We start from the raw sequence: 18,928 nt of genomic DNA on the forward strand, positions 1-18,928 counted from the left end.
ATGTTGTACGCTTCCTGAAGTCTAAGCAAATCTCTTTGGTCTTGTTGATATTTAGGACCAGGTGTGATTCGTCACACAAAGTCATTTAGGACCGGGCCATGTGTTTCCTCATCATCATGCAACAGGCTGATCAAGGCAGTACCTGATTAGGAGAGAATGAAAACCAGCAGTGCATTGGCCCCCGAAACTGAAGGCCTGGAGTTGTATAGTCAATTTTACTATTCTGTTCCCTGTGCCAGTGAATCTGACACCCCCTGTTCTCTGTCGCCCCTGCCAGGTTTGAGTTGCGCATCGAGGCCATGGTCCTGCGTGACGAGTTCTTTCCATCCTGCGCTGTGATGAGCCGTGAGATCGATGTAATCCGCGTGGCCACCAAAGGTAATGATGTTGAGACAAAACTGCCCCGCTAGCGGCCACCGCAGCCCGCTGGTGCTGCCACACACCACCGACTGGAGACCCAGATATCTGAGTCGCAGCACTGAGGTGTAACAAGGACCCAGTGTGTGCGCGGGTGCGTGCGTGTCATCCGAGCTGGCGCTGTATTCGGACCAATATATATAGTAGTTGCAGGTAAGGGTTGGAACCGGTTCAGAGAACAGAACAGAAAACAGGAAAATAACAGAATCATTTGACGAACAGAACCCGAACCGAAAACAAAAGTGATCTATATTGTTCCGGAACAAAACCATTATTTTAAAAGCATGGGAACTGGTTAATAACCTTATTTTACATTCTGGGCATTTTTTTCTAGTCCCTCACAACAAAGCACCTATGCAAAGACCTCATTCTGTCACTCAGAAACTTATTCCAGCGTCTGCCTGCCAGCTGGAAATCTTTGCCAGTGTGTGTTTGTATGTTGGCTACCTGCCCCTCCCCTCTGAAGCATAGGTTACTGTAGCCTACTGACGACATTACAAGCATAATTCAGAAATGAGGGAGATATATTTATTTAGAGAAGAATGGATTTACTTTTTCAATGCTAGTTAAGGATACTATATTGTTCATGTTTTACGTTGGATTGATTAGCTACAAAAAGGCAATACATGTTTTTAATTCTAGCTAAAGATATTCAAAGTTCCTCCATAGAAGCCGCTCCTCCGTAGGTATAATTCTGTTGGCCTAATTCTGATAATGCATATCATAACCAGATGCTTAGTGCTTCAAAGCATGCTTCTGCCACCCTCTCTCGCTCTCTCCTCACCCTCAACATGTCAGTTGCATCTTGTGCCCTACACTGTGACTGGCAGCACAGTGTGTGTGTTTGTCTTTCATTATGATTACTATGCTGTTACGGCAAAATACAATTGGCTCTTAAGTACTTTCCTTTACTTATTAAATTGCTTACCTGCTCCACAGCAAGTTGCTCTATTTGCACTGATTGCTGAAGTAAATTAATGTTGAGCTAAATGTATATATATTTTAGAGGTTTAAAAAGGAACAGAGAGGAACGATACAAACCCATACTTTTTTTTGGTTCGAACCGTTTCATAACTTTATTTTCCTGTTTAGAAAAGTGGAACGGAACCAAAAAATGTATATTTCTGTTCAGAACTAAATTAATTTTGTTTCCAAACCCTGGATGCAGGGTTCATGCAGAGGAGGTTTTCAGGTTAATGACAGAAATTGAGGTTCATGCAATGAAGAGACATTTAAATACAGAGATAGAAAGATACTGAGATACATACTGTATTTACAGATAAATAGAGACGTGGATGGGTGCACCTAGAGATTTTTTCGGGAGTAGGGACAGTAGACCTCATTTGGTTCACCATTTGTTTAATGGTTAATGATTGCAAAGGACAAAACAGGCCTTGATGACAAACAGTTGACACCAGCGGATGGCCGCGGTGTGTCAGTGTTATTATACTTATATTAAGCACAGCGTCTGAAACCAATCATATGATCCACAGTCAACTTGTTTTTGTCATTTGAGCTCTGAAATATGCAACACGTTGACATTTATTGTAGTACAGTGGGCCTATGCATGATTTGTTGGTATGCAGCTACTGTAGCTAATACATTCAAATGAGCTTGGTAGTGCCTAAAGAGCAGCACCACTTTAGCAAATGATTTGCCCTGATACATTTAGTAAGCTAAACATATCTTGAGAGTGTAGGCTGCTGTAAAATCTGCATTGTAAGGCCTTTTAGGGCATAGCGCAGGGTTTTCTAATGATTCGTAAAATGTCCTTACATGGAGTTTCACCTCTCAGCGAATTTGGGGCTTTACAAAGCGTCCAATAAATGGTGGGACATACAGTGTGGAGAACAAGTATTTGATACACTGCTTATTTTGCAGGTTTTCATACTTACAAAGCATGTAGAGTTCTGTAAGTATTATCATAGGTACACTTCAACTGTGAGAGACGGAATCTGAAAAAAAAATCCAGAAAATCACATTGTATGATTTTTAAGTAATTCATTTGCATTTTATTGCATGACATAAGTATTTGATACATCAGAAAAGCAGAACTTAACATTTGGTACAGAAACCTTTGTTTGCAATTACTGTAGTTCTTGACCAGGTTTGCACACACTGCAGCAGGGATTGTGGCCCACTTCTCCATACAGACCTTCTTCAGATCCTTCAGGTTTCGGGGCTGTCGCTGGGCAATATGGACTTTCAGCTCCCTCTAAAGATTTTCTATTGGGTTCAGGTCTGGAGACTGGCTAGGCCACTCCAGGACCTTGAGATGCTTCTTACGGAGCCACTCCTTAGTTGCCCTGGCTGTGTGTTTCGGGTCGTTGTCATGCTGAAAGACCAGGCCACGACCCATCTTCAATGCTCTTACTGAGGCAAGGAGGTTGTTGGCCAAGATCTCGCGATACATGGCCCCATCCATCCTCCCCTCAATACGGTGCAGTCATCCTGTCCCCTTTGCAGAAAAGCATCCCCAAAGAATGATGTTTCCAACTACCATGCTTCATGGTTGGGATAGTGATCTTGGGGTTGTACTCATCCTTCTCCTTCCTCCAAACACGGCGAGTGGTTTAGACCAAAAAGCTATATTTTTGTCTCATCAGACCACATGACCTTCTCCCATTCCTCCTCTGGATCATCCAGATGGTCATTGGCAAACTTCAGACGGGCCTGGACATGCGCTGGCTTGAGCAGGGGGACCTTGCGTGCGCTGCAGGATTTTAATCCATGACGGCGTAGTGTGTTACTAATGGTTTTCTTTGAGAGTGTGGTCCCAGCTCTCTTCAGGTCATTGACCAGGTCCTGCCGTGTAGTTCTGGGCTGATCCCTCACCTTCCTCATGATCATTGATGCCCCACGAGGTGAGATCTTACATGGAGCCCCAGACCGAGGGTGATTGACTGTCATCTTGAACTTCTTTCATTTTCTAATAATTGCGCCAACAGTTGTTGGCCAAGCTGCTTGCCTATTGTCCTGTAGCCCATCCCAGCCTTGTGCAAGTCTACAATTTTATCCCTGATGTCCTTACACAGCTCTCTGGTCTTGGCCATTGTGGAGAGGTTGGAGTCTATTTGATTGAGTGTGTGGACAGGTGTCTTTTATACAGGTAACGAGTTCAAACAGGTGCAGTTAATACAGGTAATGAGTGGAGAACTGGAGGGATCCAAGGTCTGTGAGAGCCGGAATTCTTACTGCAAAATCGGCAGTGTATCAAATACTTGTTCTCCCCACTGTATTTGACACACCAACCCCCCCTGCTCTAAGCTGAATGCGGCTCAATGTAATTTTAGCTGAGTCACAGCTTCTCACCCCTCAGCCACACTTTATTGGCTTCCCTCTCAGGAAGCCCATGCACCGCAACCTCTTTGTGGCAGTGCTGAATTGAGATGTCAGTTTGGCAGGGCACTTGGCCAAAATTAAGAATAGTTTCATCAACATTAGGCCTCTGGGCGGCGTTATGTTACATAAAAAAGGTTATAGCTGCAAGGTTTTTTGGCGTGCTTTATTAGGAAGGTGTAGATGGATGGAAGACAGTGAGACACAGAAAGAAGGCATTGAACCCTGACCTCCAGTACAGGGCCTTATGTGGCATGTGCCAGAAGTGTTATCCACAGCTCTGCACGTTGCTGCAACATTGGATAAGTTGATTTGAGCCGTCGTTATTTTGTGTGTGTTTTTTTGTGTTTACTCCATCTCATCATGAATTGCATTTGATCTAGGATGTGCATGTACATATATGATGCATTTTGTTACGCTGTTGTTCATTTTCTATTTAAACAAAGTGCAAGTCACAGACAAGCTACTTCCTGATTGTGATTACTAGTGAAACCAGACTCTTGGTGGGGGCCGACATTACTCCTAATGAGTAGCTAGCTGTATTGTACAGTATTTGAAATATCAATAGGCCTACAGTCATGCTAAAACTATGACATCATCTCAGTTGAAAGCTAGCTTGAGTTATAGTGGAAGTGTATGGTGGAAGTTAATTACAACCAGTGATGGTGTTTGATGGGGGGCAGACCTGGGTTGAAATACTTGAAAAGTATTTTCAAATACTTTGAGCGTTTGCTTGAATCCGCCTGGAGTGCCAGATGGGTGGGGTTTGCAGTTTTGGGACTTTTATATTAGTTTATTAAGCCAGGCAAGCTCAACTAGGCACAGATAAAGTATTTTAATCAATTTTTTTGAAGCCCAGATCTGATGGAGGTTACTGCTGAATGTTCTGCGTGCTATGGGTTTGTATTGACCCCTCACTCCTCTCTCTCTGTAGAGCTGATGACCTGTGAGGAACTACACGCCATCCTCCACCTGGTTCTGCAGGCTGGAAACATCATGAACGCTGTAAGCCAACGATGCCATTATCTCTCACTTTCCTCTTTCTATTTATCTATCCTCACTCTCTCTTCCTCTCTTTCTCTCTCCTCAATCACTCACTCACCCTCTCGCTCTCTCACGCACTCACTCACTCACTTGGTCTCTCTCTCCATCAATCTGTGACATCTGTCTAGTTCTTCCCCCCGTCTCTCGTCTCTCCTTATCTGTCTGATATGACCATGGCTAAGGTGGAATAATGGCTTTTATGGCACCACTATGACACTGCTCGTTTATCCTCCTCCCCGTCCCGCAGGGCGGTTACGCGGGCAACGCTGTGGGCTTCAAGCTGTCATCGCTCCTCTCGCTGGCTGACACCAAGGCCAACAAACCTGGCATGAACCTGCTGCATTTTGTGGCTTTGGTGAGTCTGACAGAGAGAAATGGGAGGAGACACTGAAGGAGACACACACACTGGAGGAGACAGACACACTGGAGGAGGCAGACACACTAGAGGAGACAGACACACTGGAGGAGACAGACACACTGGAGGAGACAGACACACTGGGGGAGACAGACACACTAGAGGAGACAGACACACTAGAGGAACCAGACACACTGGAGGAGACAGACACACTGGAGGAGACAGACACACTGGAGGAGACAGACACACTAGAGGAGACAGACACACTGGAGGAGACAGACACACTAGAGGAGACAGACACACTGGAGGAGACAGACAAACTGGAGGAGACAAACAGACATGCACAACATGCACACATTGGAGGAGAAAGACAAACTGGAGGAGAAAAACAAGACATGCACAACACACACAGGAGAAGACACACATACACACTGGAGGAGACACACTGGAGGAGACACACAGAGAGACAGATTAGTAGAGAATCACTTTGTAAGCAAGCTGTGTGCAGGAATATCTTCAGGTTTATTCTGGTCATGCTCACTTTAAAATGAAATGTCACCATTTGGGTGTATGAGTCAGTGTGCTGACCTGTGGATCCTTTTGGCATTCGACCAGAGTACAGACACTCCCCACTGGGAACAAACTGGTTGAATCAACGTTGTTTTAACGTTATTTGTCAATGTATTGAGACATGGAATCTAGGTGGAAATACATTGATACATACATTTCAACCAGTGCGGAGTGTCTGTCATCATAATAACCCATTTTCAACATAGACATACCTTGTTGAATTTGTACATTTGAAACAACTTCAGATCTTCAATGTTATATCCACTATCAGAAAAAAGCTATAAGCTGGGCATCAGCTCCTACTGGAGAGTTGATCTATCTACAGCCATCCATTTGCTTCATACAAAGATAACCAACCATTGATAACTTGCACTATGTACTTCCAGGATTTTAACAAAGCCCAGCTCTGCTTAGCTTTAATATTTGTCACTGACTACTACCAATTTGTTATAGTGAGAATGATATTTGAGAGATCTCTTAATAACTAAATAGATTCACTATTGTTATCGAGGTAGTTTCAAGGGGTGAGTTTAACAGAACAAATGTTAAGTCAAATATCATCAATGATACTATTTAGGCCTATATTAGGCCTTTTATTATTATTATAGAATTTGCAAAGTCATCAACAGATATTGCCTCAATTCAACCCAGGGTTCAACTAAAAATAGACAATGCATATGGCCCTAGGATTTCAAGCTTTGGTTGATTTTAAATGTAATATTAAAGTTAATAATTAATATGTTGGACTCACATCTTTTATTTTTATTTTTTATTTCACCTTTATTTAACCAGGTAGGCTAGTTGAGAACAAGTTCTCATTTGCAACTGCGACCTGGCCAAGATAAAGCATAGCAGTGTGAACAGACAACACAGAGTTACACATGTAGTAAACAATTAACAAGTCAATAACACAGTAGAAAAAAAGGAGAGTCTATATACATTGTGTGCAAAAGGCATGAGGAGGTAGGCGAATAATTACAATTTTGCAGATTAACACTGGAGTGATAAATGATCAGATGGTCATGTACAGGTAGAGATATTGGTGTGCAAAAGAGCAGAAAAGTAAATAAATAAAAACAGTATGGGGATGAGGTAGGTAAAAATGGGTGGGCTATTTACCGATAGACTATGTACAGCTGCAGCGATCAGTTAGCTGCTCAGATAGCAGATGTTTGAAGTTGGTGAGGGAGATAAAAGTCTCCAACTTCAGCGATTTTTGCAATTCGTTCCAGTCACAGGCAGCAGAGAACTGGAATGAAAGGCGGCCAAATGAGGTGTTGGCTTTAGGGATGATCAGTGAGATACACCTGCTGGAGCGCGTGTTACGGGTGGGTGTTGCCATCGTGACCAGTGAACTGAGATAAGGCGGAGCTTTACCTAGCATGGACTTGTAGATGACATGGAGCCAGTGGGTCTGGCGACGAATATGTAGCGAGGGCCAGCCGTCTAGAGCATACAGGTCGCAGTGGTGGGTGGTATAAGGTGCTTTGGTGACAAAACGGATGGCACTGTGATAAACTGCATCCAGTTTGCTGAGTAGAGTGTTGGAAGCAATTTTGTAGATGACATCGCCGAAGTCGAGGATCGGTAGGATAGTCAGTTTTACTAGGGTAAGTTTGGCGGCGTGAGTGAAGGAGGCTTTGTTGCGGAATAGAAAGTCGACTCTAGATTTGATTTTCGATTGGAGATGTTTGATATGAGTCTGGAAGGAGAGTTTACAGTCTAGCCAGACACCTAGGTACTTATAGATGTCCACATATTCAAGGTCGGAACCATCCAGGGTGGTGATGCTAGTCAGGCGTTGAAAAGCATGCATTTGGTTTTACTAGCGTTTAAGAGCAGTTGGAGGCCACGGAAGGAGTGTTGTATGGCATTGAAGCTCGTTTGGAGGTTAGATAGCACAGTGTCCAAGGACGGGCCGGAAGTATATAGAATGGTGTCGTCTGCATAGAGGTGGATCAGGGAATCGCCCGCAGCAAGAGCAACATCATTGATATATACAGAGAAAAGAGTCGGCCCGAGAATTTAACCCTGTGCCACCCCCATAGAGACTGCCAGAAGACCGGACAGCATGCCCTCCGATTTGACACACTGAACACACATCTCCATCTCTAAGTAAAATAATAGGTCTAAATCAAATCAACCTTTATTTAAAGTGTGTTTAAAGTTTGATTTGATTTAGTCCTATTCTTTAACTTCAGTTTTTGGTTGAGATGGAGATGGTTATTTCAACATATTAATTTGGAGACAAACTGGAATTAAAGTCAGACTAAGTCAGTGGTACAAAAGATACAATTCCTTCAAATGTAGATTTTTGTTTGTGTAAACACAATTCAATATCACATTTTCGATGCACTTTTGCCTATTAACTTGTCCACAAGTTAACAAATGATATGTTGTATTCACGTCTCCAACTAAACCAAAAATATAATTTAATAGGATTAAGCCAGTGGCTCAGATTAAACTATCCAAGCATTAGATTCATTCCCTTTAAATGTTGATATTTGTATTACAAATATAACTTTTGTAATACAATCAATAGCCTAAAGTTAGGCTATTTTACAAACTAATGTAACAGTATTTATTCAACTTTAAAACGAGTAACACATCCAGAGCCATGTTTTGAGGTTACTGTAACTATAAATGTCATTGTATGTAATCATAGAAAGCGTGCATGTTCAAAACAGCATGCAAAGGTCGCAGATCTGTGGAAATCTTCACAGTTGCAGAATATTGAACAGCATTGATAACTTGCACTATGTACTTTTAATGTCATCTCAACTACAATCCCACCTGGAGTTCAGAGTTCAGAGCGAAGCACACAGAAACTAGAGGCCATGAGTAACTTCAAAATGAATGGCTGAGCTGTTGATAAATCAGATGTTACATGTCCTTTTAAATCCTTTGTAAAGCCACTCCACAATGGCCTAACAACTTGAAACCGTTTAGGTTCATCAGAGACATTACCATGATGAACCATGTTAAGTTTGCCATTGATATCCTAAAAAATAAGGAAACTATTAACAATTCACTTTTTTTGACCAAGTTACGCTAATGCTTCAAATATTCATAAAGAATCTTGTCATGGAATAAAAGTCAGATTCACTCCAAATTTGATCTTTGGACACAATAGTCCCTACGTTGATGCATTCAAGATGGCCACACTATAGCACATACACAAATATGTTAGAATATGCTGAAAGTACACACAAAATGTGGAATGTAGGCCTATGGTACATAGTTGAAAAGCAAAGGGATTGGCCGAAAGATGGCGAAGTTATTGACAAACGGAAACTCCGATTTTCCTTGTCCATTTAAACCAATGTAAATTGACACCACAGTGGCCTGTCAACTTGAAACTTATCATCGCTATCATGGCCGTCCCTAAAATGAACCACACTGAATTTGGTATTTATATTTCAAAAAACAACTCATTCTTTGCATGTGTGTAACGCTAATGCTCAAAATCATCTGCATTCATCTTATTCTTGTGAACCATACGTCAGATTCACTTCAGATTTTGTATTTAGACTCATTACATCAGTCTTTAATGGTTTTTGAGAAAAGATTGTTGCTGCATTCAAATATGGCCGTTCTGTACCTATAGATGCATGTTAGCACATATGCTAATGCTACAAATACTTTTGAAAAATTATAGTTTCAAAAGTATTTGGAGCATTATCTTATTTGCTATAGTACACCTATAGGTACAGTGTGGCCATATTTGAATGCAGCAACTCGTTTTTAAGTCAGATTGACTCGAGACTTGGTATATAGACTCTAATGAATTTTTGAATTATAAGGTGCTGCATTCAAAGTCGGCCCAGAATTGAAAGATGACCACAATATACCAATTAACACAAATCTTAACATAAACCATTAGTCAAATTTCCCCCAGAATTGGAATGTAAACTCAAAGCTTGAAGTAATGACTTTAAGAATGATTACCTGCGGCATTCAAAGAATAACCAACCTACAGCACTAGACTAAACTTCACTTGAGTCATCCTTGTGGTATTGAGAGATAAACATAGTAATGCTTTCACTGATTGCACATAAAGGAATATAGTTCCATGATAGAGTGCTTGCTTTGCTATCCAACTGATCTTGTGTCCTTTCTGTCATCCTGTGAACACCGTTCATTGCTGCTCACAGCTATATATTGGTTTTGGTATTAGATGAAACTGAGAACACATTAAGTTGTTATATATTATATGTATATATATATATAGTATATATACAACACTGAGTATATAAAACATCCCTTGTTGAAGGTATTCCTAATGTTTGGTATATTCAGTGTATGGATACAAAATGTCTGACATTGCATTCCCATTTGAATTTTGTTGAATTTTGTTGTTTGTTTGTTATGATGGAAATTGCAGTGATAACACGTTTAGATGACAACTAAACCAAACATCCAACATTGTTTTTTCATTGGAATTTGGTTGTGCTTTTAGAATTAGGAATTCAACAAACTTCAGGCTGTCTTTTTGAGTGGGTGAATAAAGGTTTAAATCTTATTGATCAACATCTCATCCAAATATGACCAACATTTCCACGTTTAAATGACGTGGTGTGCCCAGTGGGTCAGAATTCAGTAGTTTGTTTGAATTCATTTGTTAGAATTTGAGATGTGTCAATATGTATTTTTTGACACAGAATAAGGAGAGGCTTTCCACAGATGCCCTTTCAACAGCAGAGAAGATGTCACTAGTAAATATTCCATGACATTGATGTTGGAGTAAACAGAGGCCAAATTAGAGAAATGTTGAATATTGTAAAAAGGATGGCAGATGTTTGTGTGTTTTTCTTTTTTAAGGAGTCCTTATGTATTTTCAAGCTTTATTAAACAGATTGGAAATTACAAGGGGGATATGGGTGTACATAACATGTAATAATAATTCCTTCCTATCTTCTCAGGAGGCACAGAAGAAGGACGAGAAGTTGCTGAAGTTCCCTGAGAAACTGCAGGACATCCAGAGCGCTTCCAGGTAAAAAGTCCCTGCGGTCCTCATGATGTCGGAAACTTGCAAACTGGGAAAAAGCCATTTGAACAGCCCTCCAACTCATAATTTCTGTAAAGTAGGACACTCGGGTGTCAACTATGTGCCGCAACTTCTTCGACATGCTGAACTACGACGTCACCTATTGAGGAAATTACTTGGAGAACAACATTCTCAGCAGTTAAATGCAACAACAGTACATTATTTATCAAAAGCAATCTATTTATACTGTTTTTGAACACTGTAATTTGTTTGTGAGCATAATAACTGCAGTTCATGGTTGACGTACCTAGTTAGCTGTTAGTCAATGGGCATTTTCAACGACTTCAAAGCACATGAATAGATACAACTTAATGCTCAGAGTTTGCACGTTTTATTTCCGAACACTCTGACATGTCAAGAACGCAGCATTTGCACTGATATCCTTTGACAAGAGTCTACAACTAGTTCACCTAGAAGAATCCCAGTCAATTTCATACCCATTATCTATGGATGCCCTATACCGTATAAGGACTTATGTGTCTCTTTTCACAATCAAGATCACTAACTCAGTTCCTGTGGTATGTGTACAGTAGTGACCAAAAGTTTTGAGAATGACACAAATATACATTTTCACAAAGTTTGCTGCTTCAGTGTCTTTAGATATTTTTGTCAGATGTTACTATGGAATACTGAAGTATAATTACAGGCATTTCATAAGTGTCAAAGGATTTTATTGACAATTACATGAAATTGATGCAAATAATATTTGCAGTTTTGACCCTTCTTTGTCAAGACCTCTGCAATCCATCCTGGCATGCTGTCAATAAACTTCTGGGCCACATCCTGACTGATGGCAGCCCATTCTTGCATAATCGATGCTTGGAGTTTGTTAGAATTTGTGGGTTTTGTTTGTCCACCCGCCTCTTGAGGATTGACCACAAGTTCTCAATGGGATTAAGGTCTGGGGAGTTTCCTGGCCATGGACCCAAAATATCGATGTTTTGTTCCCCGAGCCACGTAGTTATCACTTTTGCCTTATGGCAAGGTGCTCCATCATGATGGAAAAGGCATTGTTTGTCACCAAACTGTTCCTGTATGGTTGGGAGAAGTTGCTCTCGGAGGATGTGTTGGTACCATTCTTTATTCATGGCTGTGTTCTTAGGAAAAATTGTGAGTGATCCCACCTACCCACACATGAATGTTCTCAGGATGCTTTACTGTTTGCATGACACAGGACTGATGGTAGCGCTCACCTTGTCTTCTCCGGACAAGCTTTTTTCCAGATGCCCCAAACAATCGGTAAGGGGATTCATCAGAGAAAATGGCTTTTGCAGAATATCAGTCTGTCCCTGATGTTTTTCCTGAAGAGAAGTGGCTTCTTTTGCTACCCTTCTTGACACCAGGCCATCCTCCTAAAGTCTTCCCCTCACTGTGCGTGCAGATGCACTCACACCTGCCTGCTGCCATTCCTGAGCAAGCCCTGTACTGGTGGTGCCCCGATCCCACAGCTCAATCAACATTAGGAGACGGTCCTGGCGCTTGCTGGACTTTCTTGGGCGCCCTGAAGCCTTCTTCACAACAATTGAACCGCTCTCCTTGAAGTTCTTGATGATCCGATAAATGGTTGATTTAGGTGCAATCTTACTGGCAGCAATATCCTTGCCTGTGAATCCCTTTTTGTGCAAAGCGATGATGACGGCACGTGTTCCCTTGCAGTTAACCATGGTTGAATGAGGAAGAACAATGATTCCAAGCACCACCCTCCTTTTGAAGCTTCCAATCTGTTATCCAAACTCAATCAGCATGACAGAGTATTCTCCAGCCTTGTCCTCGTCAACACTCACACCCGTGTTAACGAGAGAATCACTGACATGATGTCAGCTGGTCCTTTTGTGGCAGGGCTGAAATGCAGTGGAAATGTTTTTGGGGTATTCAGTTCATTGCAAAGAGGGACTTCGCAAAGAGGGACTTTGCAATTAATCTGATCACTCTTCATAACATTCTGGAGTATATGCAAATTGCCATCATACAAACTGATGCAGCAGACTTTGGGAAAATTAATATTTGTGTCGTTCTCAAAACTTTTGCCCACGACTGTAGCTTTTAGGTTCTTGCTTCAGCCACTGCTCTTAGCATTAGCATGATTATTTCCCTCCATTAGACATATCTGTATATGTTGCCTTTATATGACTACTACTGGATGATGATTTGTGCTTAATGCTGCAGTCTAGTAACATTTCTTAAGCCCCACCCCAATCCCTTAGCCGTTTACCTAAACAAGTGTTGGGTGTCCTGTTTGTTGTTTTCTGAACTGCAGACTGCGGCTTTAATAAGACTGCATCTTTAAGTCTGGTTACATTTCTCCAGCCGCATACCTCAGCTGTTTACCAAGTGGCGAGGTGACCACTTTGTTGTTTTATGTATCGCAGACTGCAGCTTTAACGCAATAGAAAAAATAGATGGTACAATACATGCTCATAGATTCAATGCATTCAAATGAAGAGGTTGATTATTGGCTAGAATAACAGCAGCACTGAATGAAATCACAGATCCCTACTAATGCCTTGAGTTGAATGTCAAATTAATTTAAGCTCCCAATGGCTCTGGCAGTATACTGCACTGTTTAGGATGCATTATCTTCCCTGTGGCTGTCAAGCTCTTTTACAAGGTCACCTCTGCATGCTACAGTTCAGCTCTCCCTCTCTCCTGGTGTGCCAGCAGTTAATGCTCCACTGTGGATATGCTAACACATCATCCTTACTTCCAGCCTCTCTAACTGTCGTGCCTTCACCATTATCGAATGCACTGTAGATATAGACAAGTGCCATACAGTGTAACATGGTCCATTTCTGCCACAGTGAACCACAACATAGCAATTTCTAAAGCACCACCAATACCACTGACCAATACAAGCCAAAGCATTTCTGGGTTCAAGGTCAGCAGTACTTCAAGTCTCAGGAATACAAAGTCACATTTTACGATGCCGACATAGCCATCTGCTACAGCAGTAGACAAAGTTTCAGAATCTTATAAACTATTCACATTTATTATTACATTTATTATATTATATGATATATATAATATACACCTTTTAAAGTATGCTTTTATCTAAAGCACATACATTTTTTTCTTCTTTCTAACCAGGCAAGTCAGTTAAGAACAAGTTATTATTTACAATGATAGCCTACACCGGCCAGATTCGAACCAGGGTGTCTGTAGTGACGCCTTTAGCACTGAGATGCTAAAGGCTTTTTTTGGGTGGTCCCAAACACACAACCCTGACGTTGTGAGCGCCACGCTCTACCAACTGAGCCACACAATGTATTTTAACAGGCTTTGGATGATTTGCATATCCCCGCAGAATATCAGTGGAAAACATCGAGTTGGAGTTCTCGTCTCTCTACGTCAGGACCAGATCCTTGGAGGAGAAGGTCCAGAGTGACCCAGAGCTCCTGGAGCAGCTGGACCCCTTCCTGCAGGTGGGAGCACATTCAGTCAGAATCTAATTAGGGAATTCTACTCTGTGCTGATTACGGCGCATGAGGGCGGCACACAGTGAAGGCATCCTTAGCCAGTTGTGATATCAAAACGGATCCTAGGGTGACTGTAACATTGGAACATGACTTGAATGTCATGTGAGATGTGTCTGTACATATAGTAGACAAATAAATGTATATCAGATAACTTACCACCATGATCTCAATTGGAAGAACACCCCATAAGCATAACAAATATGGGACGATATGAGTCCATATGTATTTTGCATGTTGATAAGTGCTTACCATTCATACTATCCTACATCCCTGATATACAGTATCACCAAGCCCCCTGTTTTTGGTATATTTTGATGGTAATAATATGTTCAAATTTGTTTTGTTCTTTATATATCTAATCTATGTGTCTGTCATCCATTGTCATCCCCAACAGAGCTCCACAAGGACCCTACAAGATCTGAAGAGGCGCAGGCTGGACCTGCGGAAGGAGGGAAATGCGCTTATTGACTTCTTCTGTGAAGACAAGGACACCTTCATGCTGGACGAGTGCTTCCGCATCTTCCAGGACTTCTGTCTCAAGTTCAAAAAGGCTGTCAAGGTGAGGTGTTTTTTCTTTAAACATTTCTATTCAAATCTTTTAAGACTTTACTATGTAGTTTCAGATAAGTAACTCACAATATCCTGCATTGCATTTCCTGAAGTAACAAAAAATTATAAACTCTTTAAAAGAACATATGATGTAGGTGTATGTAAACATATAACAAAATATGGAAGAAGTCAAGGGGTCTGAATACTTTCCTGAAGGCACTGTACACAAAATGTTATTAATTAGCCCGTCCTTTCGCTGTCTCTGTCAGGATAACCTGGAGCGGGAGCTGAAGGAGATGGCCAGGCAGCGGCGTCTCAGAGAGCTGGAGGAGAAGCGCTTTGCCTGGAATGCTGACCAGCAGCAGGGTGCTGTCGCTGGTAACGGAGGTTTTGGCCGCAGCAGCAGCGAGAACGACGTGGACATGCTCACCAAGGAGGGCCTACTTGACTTCCTCCAGCAGCGTCCCGCCAGCCCCCACAGCCCCCTGGGTCGTTCAGCCAGCGCCCGTCGCCACCGCCACACTGTGGCCTCCATGGCCGACCGCGAGCTTCACGGCTATCTGGAGCTGTTCGGCAGTGGCGCGGCACTGCCAGCAGACTATGCCAACAAGTTCAACAGCCTGCCGCGCTCCGGCCGCACCCTTCAACGGAGAACCGCCCCCTGGCTTGTGTCCCAGGACGATAACCGCGAGCTGGGGAATGGGCGGCAGGTGCTGGCCACGTCACACCGGGCCGAGACAGAGCCCATCAGCCCCTTGGCCATGTACTCTTCCACAGGCTTTAATGTCAATGAGGAACCGTATAACAATAATAACAACTACACGACCGTGTCTGAGGGGAGCTATCTGCCTCGCTCATGTCACAACCGTAACGTCTTTCAGAAGACTCCCAACCCCGGAGCGAGCATCACGGCACACATGAACGTCAGCGTGGAGAGGCACACGCTAGTTCCGGGAATTCAACCGTTTGACCCCCCAAGTCCGAACAATAACACAAATCACATGCACTTTGTCGACCACGAAAACGTGGTGGTGACGGACTTGGAAAGGGAGAAGGAATCTCCAAAGACACTCATTTTGGATACTCCTCCTCCTTGTCCAAAGAGTTTGGAAAGAGGGCCAGAGCCCGCGGCGTGGGAAGGTGATATGGCGTCCTCTCAGTTTGTGGTGGGCCCGCTTCAGAAGGAGGAAGAAGAAGACAGCAGCACCATCTCCTCAACCACCTGCGACACGACCCTCCCTCTTGACCCCTCCGTATCCAATAAGAAACCGGTTTTCTACATCTTAGACTGTACAGAAACTGACTGCTCCGTAGCGCTTGACTACTCTGAGATCGAAAGCTCGCCTCTAATGAGGGAAGGATTGGTCCCTGACGTAAAAAACACTGACTGCAACAACGTCCAGGGGAACCTTCAAGACCCCAGCTCGCTGTCCTCCAACTCCAACTTTGATTCTACATCCACAAACGATCAGTCCGTCTCCGCCTCCACAAATGAGATGTTGCCGTCAAAGTCCAGAGACGAACGTGCCCCATCCGTCGGCTCCTTCGTTACCACGGAAGAAGGGGACACAGATAGCTGGGACACGGCAGAGGGTAGGCAGGTGGGCGAGAAAGCTGTAGAGACGTATAGCCCTAAACCAACACACTCCAAGAACAAGAATGTGTCAAAAGTTTCCAAAAACAGTGGAGTGGGTCGCAGCGTCAGGATGTTGACAACCACTGAGAACCAGGGCATGCGGAAGGTGGTGCCCATCACCAAGCTCAGCCGGACTGGCAGCAACGCCAGGCGGGTGGAGAGACCAGCCGGGAGCCATGAGGGTGCAGTACCCAGGCAGCCTCTCCGTGACAAGAGCACCCCAGCCAGGGGGCGGGTCGAGAAGTTCGGTAGGCCCTCCCGCCACTCCAGCTTGCCCCCAGAGGAGACCAAATCCCAGGGGAGCACCGGCCTTTCAGGCTGGGCATGTGACCTCAACCCACGAAAGCCCTCCTTCCGCAAGCCCAGCGCCAAGCCACTGAGGAACCTGCCCAAGCCACCGCCGGAGGCAAAGATGTGCCGCGCCACCATGAGAGCCCTGGCTGCCCAGGCCCAAGTTCAGGTTGGGGCACCCTCTGAGGCTAGTGCTCCCGAAACACCTACCCACAGCTCCAAAACCCCATCAGCCACCCTGCCTGGCTGGGCCCGCAACACTGTGGCCTCCTCCTCTAGGACCACCAAGAAGGAACTCGCTCTCGCCCTCTCCAACCCTCCGACCCCCTCCAGGAGCCCCTCTCTCCGGTCCCGCAGCAGCTCCCAGAGTCAAGCACCCGCTCGGCCTCCAGCCGCCGCCACAACCACACCTCCTGCCAAAGGGGGGCAGCATTCACCCCGGAGGGAGGAGAAGGAGAAGGCCCAAGTGGGTGGTCTGCAGAGGGTGCAGAGCGTTAAGGCGTCAAGCCGGGCGAGCACCCAGCGTAGCGACACCCCCCCACCGCCGCCCACCCGCGAGCGCTCACGCAAGAGCAGCAGCTTCTCCGAGAAATCTGTACAATCCATTACGTCATGTAGGACCATCAAGCCCACCTGGAAGTAGTACTCAAATATGGTGGAGCTCGATTGGAGCCAGAGAGAAAGAAATGTCCTATGGTTTTCCCCACGTACTGTAGATGGACATTTTATGTCCTCTTTCATTAGCTACTCTATGACATCCCACCTCATCCATATCAAGTCAATGTGCAGGGCTCTGTCAAAACGTATTATATGAACTGCAAAATATATAATGCACTCTATGTAACCTCTCTGTAGATAAGATTTTTTTTTTTGTGAGCCCCCGTTTGTTTTTGAGCATTCTTCACGGGGAGACAGAACTGACAAATGGCAAAATCCCCCTTTTTTCCTAGGAGCCTTCTTTGCCTGCTTTGTGGTCTTAAACTCTATGTAATACTGTATAATGTCAAAATAGAAGAAAAATTAGAATGCTTTTTTTTTTTACAGACCATTTTAAGATGGTGTTTACATGGTATTTACTTAAAAACTATGTGGTAGTAATCTTTTCTGGTACTCACCTCAAAGAATTCAACACTATTGGTAATTTACTGTTACCAAATGGTACATAGTGTGTCAATGAATCTCGTAGAAACTGAAGTGTGATTACTATGCAATTATTAGATAATTACCATTTTAACAAGTACTTTCTAGGTAACTACCTGGTAAACAGTGACTGTAAAATGAAGTGTTACTGAAAAACCACTACTGAACATGTTTGAATGCTGCTAATTAGCTTTGACAATTTGGGGACTATGTTAGTGTCTTCATTCAGGGTATGAGCTTTGTGAGATGCTGCCTTGCTGCTGTTGTGATTGTATCTTTGATTTCTGTGGTTCTCTACTTTCCTTTGCACAGCTATACTACACAGTAGCCTGGAGTCCACACTGAATATCACTCTGTTTTTCTATTGCTTCACTTCACTGATTTAGTGTGATTCTGATCCATTAGGGTTCACTTGGGATTGGCAAAAAAGAGCTGGTCCAATCAGTGTCCTCTCAGATACTATGGGTGGGACAATAGTGAAAATAACTATTCAGGGCCTTATTCACGAGAAACCAATAAGAAACAACCGTTTTGGTTTTCCGTTTGTACTAATGAATAAGACCCTGCTCTCAGTGTCATTGTACTCCTCAGCAGTTGGCCACTGAGTTCCTTTCCTGCTCCACTGAAGTTATACCTCGGTTATACTTGACATTGCAGAAATAGTATATAGTATAAAAAAAGGACACAAAAGAAATGCCCATAGGCCCTATTCAATCCAACTGGGTATCCAGGTTTCCGAGGTTAAGTTAAATAGACATTATTGCTGATGTGCTGCATTGTCTTGGACAAAATAATATGTGCAGTCAGATATTAGGAAACTGAACGAAATTTGAATTGTCAATAAAGAATGTTGTTTTTCACTTGTTTTGGAAACCTGGTTGTCAGGGTTTGATTGAATCAGGTATCCTATTGTGTACTGTATCAAGTGCATTAACTGTTACTATTAGCAAGTACAGAAAGTTATTGAGCCATTATCCTCTGTTTATGATACTCCAGTTAGTCCTTTGGTATGATTCCACTGTAAAGTTTTACCTTTACCTCTTACAATACAGTACATGTACTTGGTC

The 18,928-nt window shown here is 43.2% G+C and overlaps 1 protein-coding gene across 1 annotated transcript in view; it reads left to right on the forward strand.

The window, feature by feature from the left end:
- The window catches only part of LOC139419660 (FH2 domain containing 1), a 33,138-nt gene extending 15,489 nt beyond the window's left edge, over nt 1–17,649 (forward strand). Inside the window, exons 5-11 of the mRNA XM_071169644.1 lie at nt 278–378; nt 4,691–4,761; nt 5,048–5,155; nt 10,648–10,718; nt 14,074–14,191; nt 14,640–14,804; nt 15,064–17,649. Of these exons, the coding sequence (XP_071025745.1) occupies nt 278–378; nt 4,691–4,761; nt 5,048–5,155; nt 10,648–10,718; nt 14,074–14,191; nt 14,640–14,804; nt 15,064–17,364 (2,935 nt within the window). The 3' untranslated portion in view covers nt 17,365–17,649. The remainder of the gene's footprint in view (nt 1–277; nt 379–4,690; nt 4,762–5,047; nt 5,156–10,647; nt 10,719–14,073; nt 14,192–14,639; nt 14,805–15,063) is intronic.
- The last annotated feature ends 1,279 nt before the right edge of the window (nt 17,650–18,928 follow it).

The sequence above is a fragment of the Oncorhynchus clarkii genome, chromosome 10, assembly GCF_045791955.1.
Source record: "Oncorhynchus clarkii lewisi isolate Uvic-CL-2024 chromosome 10, UVic_Ocla_1.0, whole genome shotgun sequence".
NCBI classification, from domain to species: Eukaryota; Metazoa; Chordata; class Actinopteri; order Salmoniformes; family Salmonidae; genus Oncorhynchus; species Oncorhynchus clarkii.